General features: G+C 37.0%; 1 protein-coding gene and 1 pseudogene across 3 annotated transcripts in view; one reads left to right on the forward strand and one right to left on the reverse strand.

The window, feature by feature from the left end:
• The window catches only part of YLPM1 (YLP motif containing 1), a 75,064-nt gene that overhangs the window by 38,220 nt on the left and 16,721 nt on the right, over nt 1-20,123 (forward strand). The window contains exons 7-18 of one of the 3 annotated variants that reach the window (XM_030319575.1): nt 4,075-4,495; nt 4,608-4,700; nt 4,920-5,115; nt 5,799-5,917; nt 6,823-6,977; nt 10,415-10,477; nt 10,765-10,884; nt 11,357-11,533; nt 11,613-11,696; nt 11,985-12,068; nt 14,262-14,342; nt 17,491-17,542. In XM_030319575.1, coding sequence (XP_030175435.1) covers nt 4,075-4,495; nt 4,608-4,700; nt 4,920-5,115; nt 5,799-5,917; nt 6,823-6,977; nt 10,415-10,477; nt 10,765-10,884; nt 11,357-11,533; nt 11,613-11,696; nt 11,985-12,068; nt 14,262-14,342; nt 17,491-17,542 — 1,645 coding nt within the window. The remainder of the gene's footprint in view (nt 1-4,074; nt 4,496-4,607; nt 4,701-4,919; nt 5,116-5,798; nt 5,918-6,822; nt 6,978-10,414; nt 10,478-10,764; nt 10,885-11,356; nt 11,534-11,612; nt 11,697-11,984; nt 12,069-14,261; nt 14,343-17,490; nt 17,543-20,123) is intronic. The other 2 variants (XM_030319576.1, XM_030319577.1) reach the window with 2 other exon arrangements.
• On the reverse strand, nt 1,975-2,993 carry LOC115516683 (annotated as a pseudogene).

Below are 20,123 nucleotides of genomic sequence, written 5' to 3' on the forward strand. Positions count from 1 at the left end.
TATTTTTGGGACAGAGAGAGACAGAGCATGAACGGGGGAGGGGCAGAGAGAGAGAGAGACACAGAACCGGAAACAGGCTCCAGGCTCCGAGCCATCAGCCCAGAGCCTGACGCGGGGCTCGAACTCACGGACCGCGAGATCGTGACCTGGCTGAAGTCGGACGCTTAACCGACTGCGCCACCCAGGCGCCCCAATAAAATGTTTTAATATGCATTTTTGATAGTGAACACGAGTATTTTTCCATATTATATTTCTTCTTGTAAAAATTCTATTTTTGTCCTTTATCCATTTGTCTGTTTGACTTGTAAGGTTTTTTTTTCTTACCAATTTATATTACTCTTTTTCTTTTAAGTTTATTTATTTGGAGAGAGAGGGAGAGAGCACTCACATGAATGGGGGAGGGGCAGAGAAAAAGGAGAGAAAGGACCCAAGCAGGCTCTGTGCTATCAGCACAATGCTGGGCTCGACCCCAGGACTGTCAGAGCATGACCTGAGCCGAAATCAAGAGTCAGATGTCCAATGAACTGAGCCACCCAGGCGCCCCATTCTTAATATACTGTACATAGTAATTCTCATGTAAATACTGTAGGGATTTTTTTTTTTTTTTTTTTTTTTTTACAAATGTATCTATTGCTTTCACTGTGTAGTGTAAAGAAAACACTTTTATTTATAGACATAATCTGAAGAGTTCTTAAGATATTTGGAACAGGTCTGGATAGCTGTACTCCAGACACCATAGTTTTTGTCCTATATTAGCAATTTTTTAGAGTGCTACAATCAAATGTTTCCCTTAGGTAGCAACCATTTGTCTTTTACTGTGGGTTGTAGTGACCTCTAGTTAAACAATGTTCCTTACATAATGGCCAAATCCCTTTTGTTACCCAAAGTTTGTTCTTAAAGTACAGTCCATACATGAGTAAATAGGTAAGTAACGTATGTTGTTGGGTCTCTAAGGTCTAAAATAGCTGTCAATGAAAAACAAACCAGAAACAACGAACTAAGAGAAAAGGATAATGAGTGTTCGAATCAGGCTTGCAGAGATTAAAATAAAATTTGACAGTTGGGTTTCAGCGTTGAGTAGATAGGACCTATCTGTCAAGAGATTCTACTGTCTCCTTAATACACATTTCTGTTGACATTCGGTGATTGATTTGGGAAGACAAATGCAAACATTGCACACGACAGTGGCACTTCCTCTTGGAGAGGTTACTAAATGTCCCATTCAGTTTCTTTGTTTTGTTGTTTCCTGGTGCTGATGTTGTGTGTTGGTACTAGTCTTGCCACAGACTACTGTTGTCAACCAGACAACAGAATTACTCATGGAGGTTTTGGTTTTTAATTAATGCCAGGATCTCCCCCTACAGAAATTCAGTAGATGTAGGGTGGGCCTGGGACATTTATATCTCAAGTGGCTAGCACCCTACTTTTTAAGTAAGGAGAAAAAAGAGAGGGTGATACATTGGTGGGAGGGTGATAGTGTTGAGGACAATTTTTTTAAGTGGGTATTTTATTTATTTGTACTTAAACCTATAAACCAACCAGCCAAACTGATACTATTACCATGATACATTAAAATACAAAACATCTTTCTACAAATAACTAGAATAACGAAGAAATTAGGAGTTGTAGTAAAATAACACAGGGGGCACAGGAAACCAATGAAGCACATTATAGTTTGACCCTTCATCATAACATTTGAGGTTACTAATAAGTAAAGCCTCACAAACTCAGAAAATACAAGTAATCCTTCATCATTTGTCTTTGTATTTTTACTTCCTATTCTTGAAGTTGGATTCTAGAAACTAAAGATATCCAAATTAGTGTTATATCTAGTTACTTGTAGCCAGAAGCATCTTTTATCATGCTGTCCATAGCAGCCAATGCTACTGAAACCTCTTCGATTAGATTCCAATTGTACCTTCTTAGTTGAAACAATAAGCATAATGGGATACAATATCAAGGCAGAGATACAGGACCCTAAAAGACAAATCGTAAGAGAAGTAATACAGCCACTGCCCAAACTGAGATTGAATAATATACTCATCATGTCACACATCTTCAGGCTGTGTGTTCACAGAGTACTTTGGGAATAAACCTATTACTTGCTGGGTACTAAGATGCTTAGCACTTTAATAAAGTGCTAAATATTAAGTAACATTAATTAATATTTAATTAATTAATTAATATCAAAAAATATTTATTAAAGCATTTTACACTATGGCTTTCCCCAGCAGTTTCTAAGATGGACTCCAAGTCACTGACAGAATTTTGCTGGAACTGGATCTGGGATTGCAGGGATTCCTCTCCACAGTTGTGGAGCTGACTATTCCAGGCTTGGGGGCACCAGGTCTAACTGTTCCAGAAATGGTTGCTCCAAGACTGGCTGTTCCAGGTCTGGTTACTCCATATTGGAAGGTTTCCAGAAGTGTTCGTCAGGTATCCCCGGTGATAGGAAGAGAAGCCTGGGTATTCTGCAGTTGCTGAGCCATTCTGAGTCCTACTGTTGCTGTTCTTTGGCCAGTTCTGCCACCTCTTACTTTCATTCTCTGGTTCTGGGACCAGGATTTAACCTGCTTATAGCTAAGGTTCGGAATGTTGGAAAGTTCTTGCATCTGCTGGAGACTGAGGTATTTCTGTCTCTGGGATATGTCATTGAGTACATATAGCTGGGTCTGAGAGAACACGGTTCTGATCTTCTGTTTCTTGCCCTGGGCCATATCTTCCTTCTTCACTGTGCTCTCCTCTACAAAAGTGGGTAGTGGTTTTACTCTGGGACTGGTGGAAGAAACGAAGCTGTCCTGAATAAGCAGACCGTGGAGGAAGGAAGAGGAGAGACGGTCTCCGTGTAGGGTATCTCAGCAGATGACATGCAAGGATGCATAATTTTCTTCAGGCCCATAAATCTCAGGCATTGGAGAAGAGTCCCTAGAATTGGGTGCTTCAGGGCAAGGAGGGCACTGGGCCTGAACTGGATCCACAATCATGTTGCTGAACTGAAGGCAGAAGGAAAAAAAAAAGAGAGCAAGATTATAAGAAAGGCCCAGTTTACATATTGAGGTGGAAGAACTTAGAGAAATATGAAGATCTCCAGATGTAAGAGTGTCAGAAGGATGGGAATGAAGTGGCTCACCACCGCAATGGCAGGAGCCAGCCAGTCCAATCTAGCAAAAGGTCGAGGACAATTTTTGATAACCTAATTGAGGTATAATCTACATACCATATAATTTGCCCATTTTAGGTGATTTTTAGTAAATGTACTGAGCTGTGCAACCATCATCTATTTCCCTAATGACTAATGATGTTGAGTGTCTTTTCAAGTGCTTATTGGCCATTTGTGTATCTTCTTTGGAGAAATCTCCAAATTTTTTGCTGATTTTTTTTTCTATTATTTGTCTTACTATTAAATTATACTAATTTTTCAAATTTTAAATACAGTTCCTTTATTAGATACATGATTTGCATATTTCTCTCCAATGGTGTATTTTATTTTATTTATTATTATTTAAAAAAAATTTTTTTTTTAACATTTATTTGTTTTTGAGACAGAGAGAAACAGAGCATGAACAGGGGAGAGTCAGGGAGGGGGAGACACAGAATCTGAAACAGGCTCCAGGATCTGAGCTGACAGCACAGAGCCCGACGCAGGGCTCGAACTCACGGACCGCGAGATCATGACCTGAGCTGAAGTCGGGTGCTTAACCGACTGAGCCACCCAGGCGCCCCTGATTATTATTTTTTTAAGTTTATTTATTTTGAGAGAGCTAGAAGGTGCACTAGTGGGAGAGGGGCAGAGAGAGAGGGAGAGAATCCCAAACAGGCTCAGTACTATCAGCACAGAACCCGATGTAGGGCTCGAACTCCCAAACTGCAAGATCACACCCTGAGCCAAAGTCGGACACTTAACTGACTGAGCTACCCAGGCACCCCTCCAATGGTGTATTTTAAGACACAAAAAGGTTTTAAAAAGAAAAAGAACTTTTTCTTGTATGGACGGAAAATCGGGTTTTAATTTCTACCGACGTGTGAGAACATGATGGTATGCTCCTTCACTAAACCATTTACCCTATTCTCCAGCCTCCAGGGGCCTATAGACCACCCCCTCCTATGGGTAAACCACCAGGAACAATTGTAAGACCCTCTGCTCCACCAGCAAGACCATCTGTTCCTGTGACCAGGCCGCCTATCCCAATACCACCACCACCACCGCCGCCTCCTCCACCTCCACCTCCTCCGCCAGTAATAAAGCCACAGACTTCAGCTGTGGAACAGGAGCGCTGGGATGAAGATTCTTTCTATGGCCTCTGGGATACAAATGATGAACAAGGACTGAATTCAGAATTTAAACCAGAACCTGGAACAATCCCATCTGCTCCAGTGTTACCACCCCCACATGTTCACCCTCCCATCCCTCCTCCTGGCCCAATGCCTATGGGTCTGCCACCGATGTCCAAACCACCCCCAGTGCAGCAGACTGTTGATTATGGCCATGGCCGAGGTGAGTAATGGTGACAGCTTTGTATTTGGGATTCTCAGGAAATCGTGAGCTTCAGCTTTGTCTTCTTTAGGCTTCATTCTTACAGTGTTTTATCCCTGATTTGGTTCACCAGATATGTCCACTAATAAAGTTGAACAGATACCCTATGGAGAAAGAATAACTTTGCGCCCAGATCCACTACCTGAAAGATCAACTTTTGAGACAGGTAGGAGTCCCAGAGAGATCAGTATTTTTAAACCTTTTAGGACCTAATTATCATGTGATTTTGATAAGGTTATCTGGGCCTCCCTTTAATATAGCTGAAAGATTCATAAGTTGAATTTAGGACAATAATTTATACTAGCTCTAAAGTTAGATTTGCACCTTTCTGCTTTTATTTCAGAAAAGGAATATAGCTCTTACTTTGTACTAATTGTTTTTGTAGAACATGCAGGCCAACGTGATCGTTATGATAGAGACAGAGACCGTGAGCCTTATTTTGATCGTCAAAGTAACGTCATGGCAGATCATCGAGATTTCAAAAGGGATCGAGAGACACACAGAGACCGAGAACGGGATCGTGGTGTTATTGACTATGACCGGGATCGATTTGATAGAGAACGCCGACCTCGAGATGATAGGTACGTGTTATGAAAAATACCTTTTTGCCAGGTGTACAAATTACCATAGACTTAAGTTCAGCAAAAGTCATTGTATCTAAGGGAAATTTGGTAAATGATGTATACTTCTCATACATGTGTGTGTAATTTGGAGAAGGAAAAGCAGTTCCAGACCAATCTGCAGGAAACGAGATGCTTGAGTTTTATGAGCTTGAATTCCAGAGAATTAAATGGGAGATGGAGATAGCCTGTAAGGAAAGGAAATAGTATTGTCAATAAAGGTACAGTCATTACTTCATTAGTAGGTCAACAACGTATTTTTGCAGTTCATGAGCCCTTTAGATGTCTGTGTGCAAGGCAGATCTAAATGGAAAAGTGGGGCACCTGGGTGGCTCAGTCGGTTAAGCATCTTGATTTCAGCCCAGGTCATGTCGTGAGATCATGCCACGTGTTGGGCCCCCCTGTGCTGAGCACAGAGCCTGCTTATGATTCTGTCTCTCCCTCTCTATCTGCCCCTCCCCCCTCAAAAAAATAAAATAAAATAAAAGGAAAAGCAAAATAAAAATAAAAATATTGACTATGTGTAGTAGCTACCCATGGAGAAAATTGGGCAGATAGTGGTATTGCATTGTAATACAGAGACCTCCTTTTTTTTTTTTTTTTTTTTTTTTAATTTTCTAAAGTACTTCCTGTTACACCTCTAGGACTCAGTCATATCGAGACAAAAAAGACCATTCCTCATCTAGAAGAGGGGGATTTGATAGGCCATCCTATGACCGGAAGTCTGACCGACCAGCCTACGAAGGACCATCCATGTTTGGAGGTAGAACAAGTGCCTTATTAACTATGAGGATGTTGAGAATACAGACCACTGGAGATGTTTCCCCCTATAGCTGTGGATTTAAACTTTCAGAATAAAATGAATGCACTGATTTATCAGAGATGGGAGCATTATCATCAAAAATAGCAATGTAATTAATGAAAGAAAACACAAATTGTTCTTTGGTATTATTAAAGAAGTTTTGGAAAATAGAAACAAAATCAGTTATAATCCCACCTCCTACCATACCACAACAACTATAATTTTGTATGTTTCTTCTCATTCTCTTTTCACGTATGTATTAATGAAGTTGTAATCAAAGTGTAAATAGAATTTCTTTATCATGTTTATTCTCAGTGATATGTAACATTTTTCTGTATGTAAACCTATTATAATAATGGTTCTATTATATACCATTGAGTGGATAAAGTAGAAGACTCTTATTATTGGACATTTAGGTTGCTTTTTGTTTTTCACTGTTATACACCTAAACCAAAAATGCATACCTATTTGTAAGAACAAGCTTTCCTAAGCTAGTAACTCTTGTTCTTAAAACTGTAAAACCAGAAGTTATAGACAGACCGTAAGTCATACTTGGGACTATCGGCAAAGTATGTATTATTCTCCTATGTCCTGTTGCTTAACTTTTTCCCTAAATTTAATACAAACAAAGATGAAGTCAGTATTTTTCAGAACATTCTATTTGCCCAAAATCATATACCTAAATCTTTTCATTTTCTTGATTTCAAGAAATGTAAATTTACATTACTTTAAACTTTCTCTGATTAAGGTTTAGAAGTGGCCTCCAAATCATCATGAATTTTATTACCTTAGGATGACTGAAGAGAGTTAAAATTTTAAATAATTACCATATAAATAGTAATTTTGTTCAATTGCTGAAATCCTAGGAGAACGAAGAACTTATCCAGAGGAGCGAATGCCCCTGCCAGCTCCTTCACTAAGCCACCAGCCACCTCCAGCCCCACGGGTTGAGAAGAAACCCGAATCTAAGAACGTAGATGATATTTTGAAACCACCTGGCCGAGAGAGCAGACCTGAGAGAGTGAGTCCTGTGTAGTTGACTAGCTTTCTTGCAAATCAGAAGCTATCAGGAGATCTTTTTAATACCCTGAACGTAATTTCTCTACTTTTCTGTGACATGGTAATAATATCAGATTCAAGGCATTTTATCATCTACAAGTCATCATATAAATTCATAAATTACCTACCCTATAGAATTTAAGAAATTAGAACTTAATTGCTTGGCAAAAAAAGATGTTGAAAATTTTAGAAAACAATTCATAAGAACTTTATTAATTGCATTTTGAAGAGGGGAGGAGGGGAAGTGGATTTGGTTCTATGGTATGTGGTACAAAAAAAGGGAGAATTAGGAGACTTGATTTATTTGGGCTTATTTTCCTTGTGACCCCCAAATATATATGTTCTTTATTTTGTTTTCTTTCGTTTTAATTTTAATTCCAGTTAGTTAATAGTGTTACATTAGTTTCAGATGTACAAGATAGTGATTCAACAATTCCATGCATCACCCGGTGCTCATCATAACACTTGCACTCCTTAATCCCCATCACCTATTTAACCTATCCCACCCAAGCCCCCTTCCCCTCTGGTAACTGTTAGTTTATTCTCTATACATAAGAGTCTGTTTCTTGATTTGTCTCTCTCTGTTTCTCTTTTCTTTTTCCCCTTGCTCGTTTGTTTCTTAAATTCCACATATGAGTGAAATCATAAGGTGTTAGTCTTTCTCTGACTTATTTCACTCAGCATTATACTCTCTTGCTCCATCCATGTCATTGCAAATAGCAAGGTTTTATTCTTCTTTATGGTTAAATAATATTCCGTAATTTATATATGTATATAAAAATGTATGTGTGTATTTATATATATATATATATATATATATATATATATATATAAATGTATGTTATATATATACCATATCTTATTTATACATTCATCTGTTGATGGACACTTGGGCTGCTTCCATATCTTGGCTATTATAAATAATACTGCTATAAACATAGGGGTGCATGTATCCCTTTGAATTTATGTTTTTATATTCTTTGGGTAAATACCAGTAGTGTTATTGCTAGATCCTAGGGTAGTTCTATTTTTAACTTTTTGAGGAACCTGTATACTGTTGTCCACAGTGGCTGCACCAGCTTGCATTCGCATCAACCCTGCACGAGGGTTCCTTTTGCTCCACATTCTTGCCAACACCTGTTGATTCTTGTGTGGTTGATTTTAACCATTCTGACAAGTGTCACATGCATACGTTCTTAAATTTGTATTGCAGAATATTTAGATTCTGTTTCAGTAAACTGATGCTAGAGATTTCCATCAAATATTTTGACTACATATGACTATATAAGTCATTGTTGTAAAGTCTATTTCATCTATTATTAGTATAGCTATTCTAGCTTTCCTATGGTTGTCTGTTTGTATGATTTCTTTTTTTGCATCCTTTAATGTTCAGTCTATTTGTCTTTGAATCTAAAGTATGTCTCCTTTAGGGAGGTGGGTGGGGGTGGGCTAAATAGGCGTTGGTATTAAGGAGGGCACTGGTTATGATCAGCACTGGTTATGATGAATCACTAAATTCTACTCCCGAAACCAATGTTACACTATATGTTAACTAACTAGAACCTAAGTAAAAAATTGAAAATACAAAATAAAGCATGTCTCCTTTAGAAAGCACAGCATATAGTTGGATCATGTTTTCCATTCACATTTTATTGTTATTATTGATATAGTTAGCTTAATTCCGTTTTTGTGTTATTCAATTGTATAGAGCTAAAACTGACTTTTGTATATTGATCTTATATCCTGCAACATTGCTAAACTCTTTTATTCTAATTAATTTTTAGTGGATTCCCTAGGATTTTTTATATATGAGGTCATGTCATCTGCCAATAGAGAAGGTTTAACTTCTTCTTTTACAATCTGAATCCTTTTTTTCTTTTTTTAACTCCCTCGTTGTCTGGCTAGAACCTCCAGTACAGTGTTGAATGGATGTGGGGAGAGTGGACATCTATGTTTATTCTTGTTTTTAGAAAACTTTCAGTATTTCACCATTAAGTATGCTGTTGCTGTGGGTTTTCAGTAGATGCCCTTTATCAGGTTGAAGAGGGTTCCCTTCCCTTCCTAGTTTGTTGAATGTTTTCATCATGAAATAATGTTGAATTTTGTTGAATGCTTTCCCTGCATTAATTGAGATTTTGTTTGTTTGCTTTTTAATGTGTGTGATTTTATTCTTTTATATGTGATTTTTGTTTTCTTTATTCTGTTGATAATGATATATTAATTACAGTAATTGGCTTTTGGATGTTAATTTGCATCCCTGGGATAAATCCCATTTAGTCATGGTGTATAATTCTTTTTATATGTTGCTGGATTCCTTTTGCCAGTATTTTTTTTAGGGATTTTTGCATCCATATTCATAAGAGATATCTATAGTTTTCTTGTGATGTTTTGTCTGCTTTTGGCATCAGGGTATCTGCTTGATTTGAGATGCTGGCCTCACAAAATGAGTAGGGAGTTCCTTCCTGTTCTATTTTTTGGAAGAGTTTGTAAAGAGTTCTTTAAATGTTTGTTGGAATTCAGTGATGTAGCCATCTGGGCCTCTGAGCTTTTCTTTGTAGGTAGTGTTTTTTGGTTACTCAATCAGTCTCTTCACTTGTCACAGATCTATTCAGATTGTCTGTGTTTTCTGGGGTCAGTTTCTGTTGCCCTTTGTCTTTCTAGGGATTTGCCCATTTCACCTGAGGTGTCTAATATGTCGCTGTACAATGGCTCCTAGTATCCCTTTATAACCATTTTTTATTTCTATAAAGTTGGTAATCATGTCACTCCTTTAATTTCTGATTCTAGTAATTTGAATATTTTCTCTTTTTTTCTTAGACTAGCTAAAGGTTTGTCAATTACGTTGATCTTTTCAAAGAACCAGCTTTTGGTTCCATTGATTTTTCTTTATTGTTTTTCAGTTCTCTATTTTATTGACTTCTGCTCTAATATTATTTCCTTCTTTCTGCTTGCTCTAGTTTAGTTTATTCTTTTTCTAGTATCTGAAGGTTAGGTTATTGATTTGAGTCTTTCTTCTTATTAATATAGGCAGTTATAGCTATAAACTTCCTTATAGGCACTGCTTTGGTTGCATCCCGTAAGTTTTGGCATTTTTATTTATCTCAAGTATTTTCTGATTTTTAAATTTCTTCTTTGACCTATTGGTTATTTAGGAGTATGGTGTTTAATTTCCACATACCTGTGAATTTCTCAAATTTTTTCTTACTGTTCATTTCTAATTTCATTCCGTTATGTTCAGAGACATACTTTGTATTATTTCTACCCTTTCAAATTTGCTAAGGTTTGTTTCATGGTCTGTCATATGGTGTATCTGGAGAATGATAGGTCACTTAACTGTAAGACCTCATTGTAAAAAATATCTTCTCTGAGTGATTTTTTTGGTTTTTCATTGTGTTTCAGATTGTTGTTATAATGAGAGGATTGCCTGGCAGTGGAAAGACACATGTTGCAAAACTTATTCGAGTGAGTATGGGAAAGCCAGAGAATTGGTTGCTTTGGTTAGTCACTTGCCTTCATGCAAGCAGCATGGTGTCAATCCAGGTATTTCTCATTTGATCCATTCTTGTTGGCCCATGTGGGAGATGCTATCCCATAAACATTTTGTTCTGCTTAAACAGGTATTTTTGCCTCTGCTTGATTTGAATCCACGAGATTGCATATTATTTAGCCATGAGAAGGAACTTTGTTATTAACGTTCATTAATATATTCTATAAATGCTCTTTAACTCTCTTGACTGTATGATTCTTAGGATAAAGAGGTAGAATTTGGAGGACCTGCACCCAGAGTCCTAAGCTTGGATGATTACTTCATCACTGAAGTGGAAAAAGAAGAAAAAGACCCAGATTCTGGAAAGAAAGTGAAAAAGAAGGTATGGCATATTCCTCTCAGATTACATCTTGATTCATTAATAGTATTGGAAGGAAAACATGTTCAGAGAGTACTGTGGCTTTTTTTTTTTTTAATGTTTCTTTGTTTTTGAGAGAGAGAGAGAGAGGGAACAAGCCTGGGAGGGGCAGAGAGAGAGACGGGGAGACAGAATCCGAAGCAGGCTCCAGGCTCCTAGCTGTCAGCACAGAGCCTGACGCGGGACTTGAACTCATGAACCGCAAGATCATGACCTGTGTTGAAGTCAGACACTCAACTGACTGAGCCACCCGCTCGCCCCAGTAATGTGGCTTTTTTGAAGACAAAGAAAGACTTCTCTTTTTTGAACACAAATTTTAGTACTTAGGTGTGAAGGAAAGACTACAAAGTTATCTCTATCCTGGTGGTAACTAGGGAAGAGGTTTAGGAAGATTCTTTGTCTTTGCTAACTCCATATCTCTTCTGGGGTATCTTAGGTAATGGAATATGAATATGAAGCTGAGATGGAGGAGACCTACCGGACCAGCATGTTCAAAACTTTCAAAAAGACTCTGGATGATGGCTTTTTCCCCTTTATCATCCTGGATGCCATCAACGACAGAGTTAGACATTTTGACCAGTTTTGGAGCGCAGCAAAAACCAAGGGATTTGAGGTAAAAGAACTGTAGAGTACTTTGTGTTACCATGTAAGTGCTACATTTGTTTGCTTAATCACTGTTCATTCTTGCTTAGGTATATTTGGCTGAAATGAGTGCAGATAACCAGACTTGTGGCAAGAGAAATATTCATGGAAGAAAGCTTAAAGAAATAAATAAGGTGATTTTTGAAAACATAGGAGGTGTTGTATTCCAAACTTCATTTTGTTTGTATGATCACTGTTGTCTGGAAATAATTGTTTATCTCCTTTACTTTCAGAAAATCTTTTCTACCTTCTTTAGTAAATGTTTCTTATCCTTTGTATCTAAGTGAAAGAGGTGTGGCCTACCTCTTCCTGGAAGTAGCCTGTTAGACTTCACAGTATCAGTTAAATTTGTCTTAGGTGCTCACTTGGTCTTTCTTGGAGTAGTTTCCCGAGATAACTTGACCTCCTGAATCTCTCAACAGATGGCTGACCACTGGGAAACTGCACCTCGTCATATGATGCGTCTGGACATTCGTTCTCTGCTGCAAGATGCTGCTATTGAAGAGGTAAGTGTCCTTTGCCTTGAAAGCAGTGCAAAAGGGACCTTTTTTACACCTGCTTTATTTCAAAAAAATTTTAAATTACAGAAAAGTTGCATGAGTAATATAAGAACACCTATTCAACTTTCATCGAGATTTACTGATTGTTAATATTTTGCCACATTTTTCTCTACACAGAGAGATACGTCTTCTTACTTCTACTGTTATCACTGTTATTGTGAAACCGTTTAAGAATTAAGTTGTAAACCCCATAACCTTTAACCCCTCACCTCTAAATACAGTATTTGAGTAGGTATCTCCCGAGAACAAGGGCATTCTCTTAACAGATCTAGAAGTCTCAATTATCAAATTCAGGAAATTTAATACTGATAAAGTACTGTATTAAGTAGTACAAATTTCCTAAATTAAATTTCTTGAATTATCTCATATATAGTCCATGTTCATATTTCACCAGATGTTCCCATAATGTGCTTTAGAGCTATTTTTAAAAATCTAGGACCTGGTCCTTTAATATAAAAAATACTTTCTCAGCCATGTCATCGTCAAGAAAAACAAAGAATTTTTGGAGAGTGTAGACCATTTGTTTTGTAGAACGCGCCTCAATTGGGTTTTGTCTGGGTGTTTCCACATGATTAGTTTTAAGTTAAACATTACCAGGAATGCTACATAAGTGATGCGGGGTCCTTAGTGCATCATATTAAAAGCCATGTGATGTCAGTTTATTTCATTGCTGATGATTGAAATGTTGATCACTTGGTTCAGGTGGTATCCATCAAATTTTTCTACCTTTATCCCTTTGTAATAATCTGTAATTAGATACCTTGTTAATATCCTGTTCCTCAAAAGATTTATCACTCATTGATAATTTTTGCCTATATCAGTTATATCATGGAAGAAGAGAGAGGTTTGTTGTTTTTTTTTAAATCAGTTGTGTACTTCTGTTTGTTTTGACAACCTGTGAATGAGGGTTTTCTATACTTAATGTTATCATTGTATTTTTATGTGTTTTTATCCCCCAAAGTCGTTCCTCAACCCATTTCCTCTGGTTTCTGCCCCAGCCATTCTCCAGAGACTTTCTCATGAAAGATTTCCATGACAGTAGATAATTCTCACTTCTGTTTCTTAATTTTGCAGCCACATATGACTTAGTTGACCCATGTCCACCTTCTTGACAACATATTTCTTTTGGCTACTGTGAGTCCACCTTCTCCCAGGTTTCCTCCTGCCTCTCTGGCCGTCTGTTTCAGTCTCCTTTGCTGGCTTTTCTTGCTACTCAGCCCTTAAATGTTGGAGTTCTTTAGGGCTCTGTCTGTCTTAGGCTCTTATCATTCTGCACATTTGATATAGATAATCTTTCTGGTAGCTTCGATTGCCACATATGTGCCCTTGATATTAAACTGTCAAGACTGGAATGAATTTTAGCAGTATCGTAACACTAATTACGTTTTGGTAGAGAGGTTACGGGTGATTTTTATAATTCTACCATTGTTTTCCAAATTCTCTACCAAAAAACATATACTACTTTAGTGCATCTCAAATGCAGCCTATCCAGTATGTAAATCATACAAACCTGTTCCTCTTCTGGTATTCTCTATCTTAGTAATTAGACCCACCAATCACTTGGTTGCCGAAACCTTGACTCTTAGTACCTGTGTTACCCTTTGCTCTTTATTCTCTGTCCTACCAACTTTCAACCTTATCCTTCCACCATGTAGTCAGGCTCCAAGTTTTGGCAAGTTTACCTTATAAACACTTTTCTTATCCATTTCCTCTCTGTTTGCATTGCTTCCATTCTGGGCCAGGCTACTATCATCATACTTTTCACTATGTCCTTTCTTACATTTTGAAATTTGAATCATACACATGTTTTACTTGATTGGAAAAATGCCTGCTAAAGGTTTAGAAAGAAATCTTAGTAATCCATAGGCATTCAAAACAGGTAATCATCAGCTTAGAATAGATTATTATTCTCAAATTCATAGGGAATTATAAAGATGGATAGCCCGAGAAAACGAAAAGCAGGAATATCATTCTGTCTTTTATAAGTTCTGTTTCAAAGTTTAGGATTTAAGCTTCCTTAGGGTGTAACAGTGAGTCTGTGCTGCCTTGCTCTGGGCACCTGTGCTTGTTTGAGATCTCAATAAGGAACTCAACATTTTCCTAAATGTTAACTCATTGCTTTTTATTGGGATAATGTAGGTAGAGATGGAAGATTTTGATGCAAATATTGAAGAACAGAAGGAAGAAAAGAAAGATGCAGAGGAAGAGGAAAGCGAACTGGTAGGAGACAGACCAACCACTTTGAACAAAGTGTCTCTATTAAAATCCTTAAGGGTTTAATCTCAGATCTGTGATCAGATTACTGCTGCTGATATGCACCTTAATGGTCAAAGTTTCCATAATCATCTTTAAGGAGATTTTTGGATACTTTTTATTTTTCCCCTGACCAAAAGAACCTTCTACTGTACTGTTACATGAAAATTTTAGAATGCTAAGAAACATACCCTCCTAGTCACTCATCTATTATGGGTGGCTTTAGGGGAGTATACTTTTCAAGAAAATCAATTACATATGAAAGGGCATTCTCACATTCCAGCAGATATGTGGTACAACCTACCCAACATATGCATAATTGTCTCGTCTTTGCTACAAGATTTCAAAATTGAGTTTCTGTCAACTGAGGCAGAAGATCTTCTAGAATGAGGAGGCAGAGGGTTGCCACTGACTGCTGGATTTGTTCTTCTGCATTCTATCCTATTGAGTGATGGGGAAAATGATTTGACTGTGTAGGCAATGCATTTTGCTTAGGCTGATTAGAGGCTTTGTAGTGTGAGTTCAAAGTTCCCGTGTACCTACTGTAAATGCTTTTGATCACACTTCTGTAGAGATGTTTGCCTTACCCTGTCATTGAAAAATACGCGACCTGTAGAGTTATGTTACTTTTCAGTGTTTGCTAATGAGACACAGAGATTAGCAATGCCTTGAAAGAGTGTGTCTTTTTTAATTCAAAACATTATTTGTTTTATTTAATACTTCAGCCCTTGCTAAAGCTGCTTCTCATATTCTTCTGAAAATGTACAAAGCGAGAACCCTGATTCCTACCCCTAGAGAATACAGACTCTCTAAGAAGTGGTCCCATCAAACCCATGTGTGATACAGAGGACTCTGAAAAGAAACTGTGTGTACATAGAGATGGTGTCAACCTCTACATTCCTAGATTTCATATGTGGATTAAAAAATAAGCTTTAAAGATAATGGCATTTGAGTCTCAGTATGTTTTTTTGTCTTTAAACAAAATATTTTTCTTAATTAGGTTGTTTTTTGACATATATGATCTAAAATGTAGGCAGGAAGTTCATTTAAAGGTCCACGCTGTTCTGGAATATGGCTAATGACCTCGTTAGCTCCTTGCAGCGTGTGTACTAGGAAGTGATCATGTGAGAATTCTATAATGTTAGCTTTCTGAAGCTCCGTCTTCCTTTTGTGGAGATTTCAGTTCAGGACATGGTTCATAACATCTGATTTGTGTAGGTGTAGATCAAAGCTTGGAACTTTTCATTGAATGTACTAATTATTTTGAAAAGTGAAACACGCTGTAAATACTCTATTTTTACACCAGAAACATGGCAAAGAAGCCTTAAAACTCTACCCTGCTGGACTATCTCTTTTATTTCCAAATGGCCTAACATTTCAAGCAGTGAGAAGATGATACAGTTGTAAGGAAGAACAGGGTGGTTCCAGCAGAAGGAAATTAATATACTCATTTTGCTTATCTTTATGTTATAAAACTTCTCTTAACCCATTCAAAAATGCAGAATCCAGATCTTCTACTATTGGGTTCTATTCCAACAGTAAAAGATTCTTGGAGAATTTTAACCAAAGGGTTAAGAGCAAGTCTCATGTCATTCAGACCATTTTCATTGAAGTCTCAATAAACTTGGCATTTTCTACTCTGTGCTGATCAATGCAACTGGGTGAAATCCAAACTTTTCTTGGTTAAGAGAATCTTTTTTGGGGGTCATTGGTATGATATTTTTCCTTCTTTAGTGCTTTAGTGAATTTAGTAGATACGACTCAGAATTTATAGATATATTATTCTAGTGATGCTTAAGGTTTTCAGATGATTTTTGAGATACCACTTGTACAGATTTCATCAGTACTTTTAGCACCATCACTTCAGCATAGCTTTGTCTTGGTTTGTTCTAGAAATGTATTTGGGAAAGATGATATGACTTATAACCTGAAGTACTACCTAATAAGTTGAAAGTGAATTCTTAGTTTGACTTAAACACTAGAAATGTACAAAACCTATAGGTTTCCTGGAAGAATTCTGATGCTCCAGTACTCTAACACAACAGTTACTGTCATGAAACGTTCAACACACTTTCCACCTTACCTTTGTGGCAGTCTGTTCCATGACCTTGAATATTCCCAGTAGTAGATATATTAGTTCTTACAAGAAGATGCTGACACCTTTGATGAGTCTGTTCTGTACAGTAAGTCCTAATATTAAAGCTCTGTATGTTAGGGTTTAATTGAGAACAGGGTCCAAATGAAGGAAAAGAGGAATCATCACCATACACTTGCTAGGTGAATAAACGAAAAGGATTACTTACATAATTAAATAGGTACATTGGAAAACTTGAAAATCTTATGGGACTTTGTTTGAAATAAACTACCCAGTTATTTTATTAAATAAAATATAAATTGCCTGTGGACATTTCTGGTTTTTCGTATAATAGGAAAATATCATTTTAAAAGACATTGAAAATAATAATCTGGGTTCCAACTGACGCAGAAGAAATGCTCTCACATTGATTCAGTGAAACCAGCCTTTGTAAGATCTAACTGGTAAATGGGTTGAGTCATTTTTAAATGAAGTTGGAACTTCATAGTTGTGTTCAGTGATACCATTGTTTTCTTCTTTCTTTTGAGTAAAGTTACACTGAAATATAAAGTAGCTGTCTTGAAGAACACTCTTTGTACCTCATGGCTACTATCACTTGAGAATTGCAGTTGTATTTAGAAAATAAGCTAGCTAGTTATTAGAAGTCTTCTGCTACTCTGAATGATATTAATACTAGCGCAGAAACGACCGTACGTCCTCTCCATATTTACTGTTTACCTGTTGTTCAGACTACAGCCGGGTGTCCTGAACTGTAGCTGCCTCAAAGCGCCTTCATGATACTATTCTGAAGTGACTACTCTGAAATCTGGGCAGGGAAGTTTGGTGAATTGGTAATTCAGTTTCTTCAGAGATAATGAGACTGTGTTTTCCCTAAGGATATATATATATAGATATATATATATGTAACTAGTGAGTGGAAACTGAATCCGTTCCCAGTTTTAATGCTTTTCCAGTTCAACAGTGATATGCATGTATGTGTCTCTTTCTAACCCTTCGAGCTTCTCTCTGTGTGCGATTTAGGGTTACATTCCGAAAAGCAAATGGGAGATGGACACATCTGAGGCCAAGCTAGGTGGGTATTTCCTTTTTCCTGTTTTTATATGTGATACCTGATGGTAATGGTCATAGATCTTTCTGCTGTAAGAAGAACAAATTTCTCCCAAATTTCTGCTTTAAGCCAAGATTCTTGGCCTACCTTACGTCCTCAGTCTGTTGTGCTAGCTACATCTTGTTTAACTAGTTACATCTTGGGACAGAGTGAAAGAAGAGTATTTTAGAGGAACTGCCTTCAGTACCACTTCAGGGTATTAGAGTAAGCGGAAGTATGATGCATTTAGCAACAAAATGCTGTCACTTGTAAAATCCGTTCTGTTATATTAATCAGAAATGTTGGTGCGATGAGATTTCTGCTTTTTTAAAAGAATATTTAACTGCAGGCCAAAGTTGAACCTGATTGTGAATACTTTGGGTAATAATAGTAGTAGGAATAATAAATATTGAAGTTTAAACATTAATTTAAAGGCAGTTATTTTCCTTGTGTAATAGATTAGAGTTTCTGGGTACGGGGAGGTAGATCTATAATTTAGGTTTTCGAGGAGCCTGCTTTGTAAGAGTCAAGTTTCCTTCAAGTTGTTTTTAGCGCCAGATTACAAGGTAAACTGGTTAAAATGATTGCCTAAATCAAAACTTGGAGTTGCTTAACGTGAGGTATCCCGTCAAGCAGAACATCCTACATATCCAGTGGATTTTCCTCCCAATATTTCATTCATGGTCATAACTGCAAAACTTTTTTTTTCGTTTACTTTTTTCACCTCACTTAAAGAGAATCCTTTAACACATCGATTTCAGATGTATTAATAAATAATCTAAGAAAATGAGATGAGGACTTTCTAGAAGATTGACCTTACTAATGTATGTAGTATGACTGTCAGTCTCTGCGTTTCTCTTCCTGGTATCATGCTGTTACTCCAAAACTGAAGTAGCCTTCTAAATATCTTAAGTTCCTAGAAGAAATCTGCGTCATTTAGCTGCTTCACTGTTGGGGAAACATTGTGTTTCTGATGTAAGAGGAGTGCATTTTACACACAACCGCATAAGTTTTGCCTTTTATTTTGCTCACGTGATCACGTGGGCAATTGAGGTTCACTAGGCCCTGTGTAAAAAGCAGTTCCATAAACTTCATTGTTACTACATTATTGGGAGAGGTACTTTGTTACACAGTCTAGAATTTTTTTCTACTGTATCATATGTGAAAGTTATATGTGATTACTGACATATTCTTATGCTAGTCTTCCCTCCTTGGGAAATCCTAGTCAATGATCTCTTCCTCTAAACTTTCAAAGCATTTATAAATGTTTAAGTGCAATTACATATGTAGGAAAATAACAGGCACAAATTACTTTTTAAATAATAATGCTTAGGTCTGCTTATTGTGATATTAGATTAAGTCTGTTTGAAGTTCTGTACTTTGAGAATAACTTGTAAGACTGTAAGATCATTTCCTTCTTCTGGTTCTCTAAATAGCAATTGTCTTTTGGGGCAAAAAGAGATCATAATAAAGAGACAACAGGATTGTAAAAGTGATAAATATTTTAGCCAAGCGTGTAATGTTCGCAGGCATTACAAATACATGATCTAGGATAATACTTTTTTAAACTTGAGCTAGTCCATTTTCTATTTTTCTTTCTAATTTCTAAAGAGAAAGGAAAATGGAATTTAGCTCTGATGACTATTCAAGAATATATGATATTAAACTTGGTACTGATTTCTGGAAAAAATTCTGGCCTACCATTTGCTTCTCAGAAAATATATTTTATACAAATTCACTCCAACTTAAAGAGAGAGTGTTAGGCAGTTAATTCCAGAAATGGATTTGTTAAATCATTTTTATTTACTTATTCAGTTAAAGGCACTGAAGGTGTAGTAATGAATCTAGAAAATAAATCCTAACATGTTTGCTGCTGCTATTTTAGTAAGAGTGACAGTGATGTTTTATGTAATGACTGGCATCTTGCACCACGGTGTTATTTTGAGAGCTAATCTACCTGTGGAGGAAGGCAAATTGAGTGTGAGCATTCTTGAAAGTGCTTTAGCTTCTTTGAGATTGGTCCATGGAGCCAAATGAGAAGAAGATTCTTCTCTAAAACATGAGGCTCTTCACCCAAGAATCAGCCTATTTACAGTGCCCTTCCTTATCTTAATAAATTTAATAGATTTGATTACAGGGTACAATTTATTTTTCTAGGTACTTTACCAACATTCGTAAATTCCTTTTGGTAACATGACTATGCTGGATGGAAACACACTAAGCTTCATCAGTGTAACACACTGAGCCAGAAGTGATAAATCTGTGTAACTGAGGCGTTTTGATTTACAAATGAGTCTGCCAGTGAGAAAGTGCTCGTTTACCTTTCATGCAACTGGTTAAATCTCATTGCAGATTCTTGATCTGTGTTAATTAAGTACAGTATGCAGTTCAGCCAATGTTTGAGTGTTAAATTGGAAGTGGTGTAATTCTAGAAAGATTCAGAACTGGCCTGAAATACATCCGGCATCGGTGTCATGGAGTTGTTAAAGACCGCCTGTGGCCCACTTCACTTGCACCTGTCTGGCTCCTTCTCAGCTGGGACACAGGCACCCTAATGCAAGGGTGG

Source organism: Lynx canadensis, chromosome B3 (assembly GCF_007474595.2).
Source record: "Lynx canadensis isolate LIC74 chromosome B3, mLynCan4.pri.v2, whole genome shotgun sequence".
NCBI lineage: Eukaryota > Metazoa > Chordata > Mammalia > Carnivora > Felidae > Lynx > Lynx canadensis.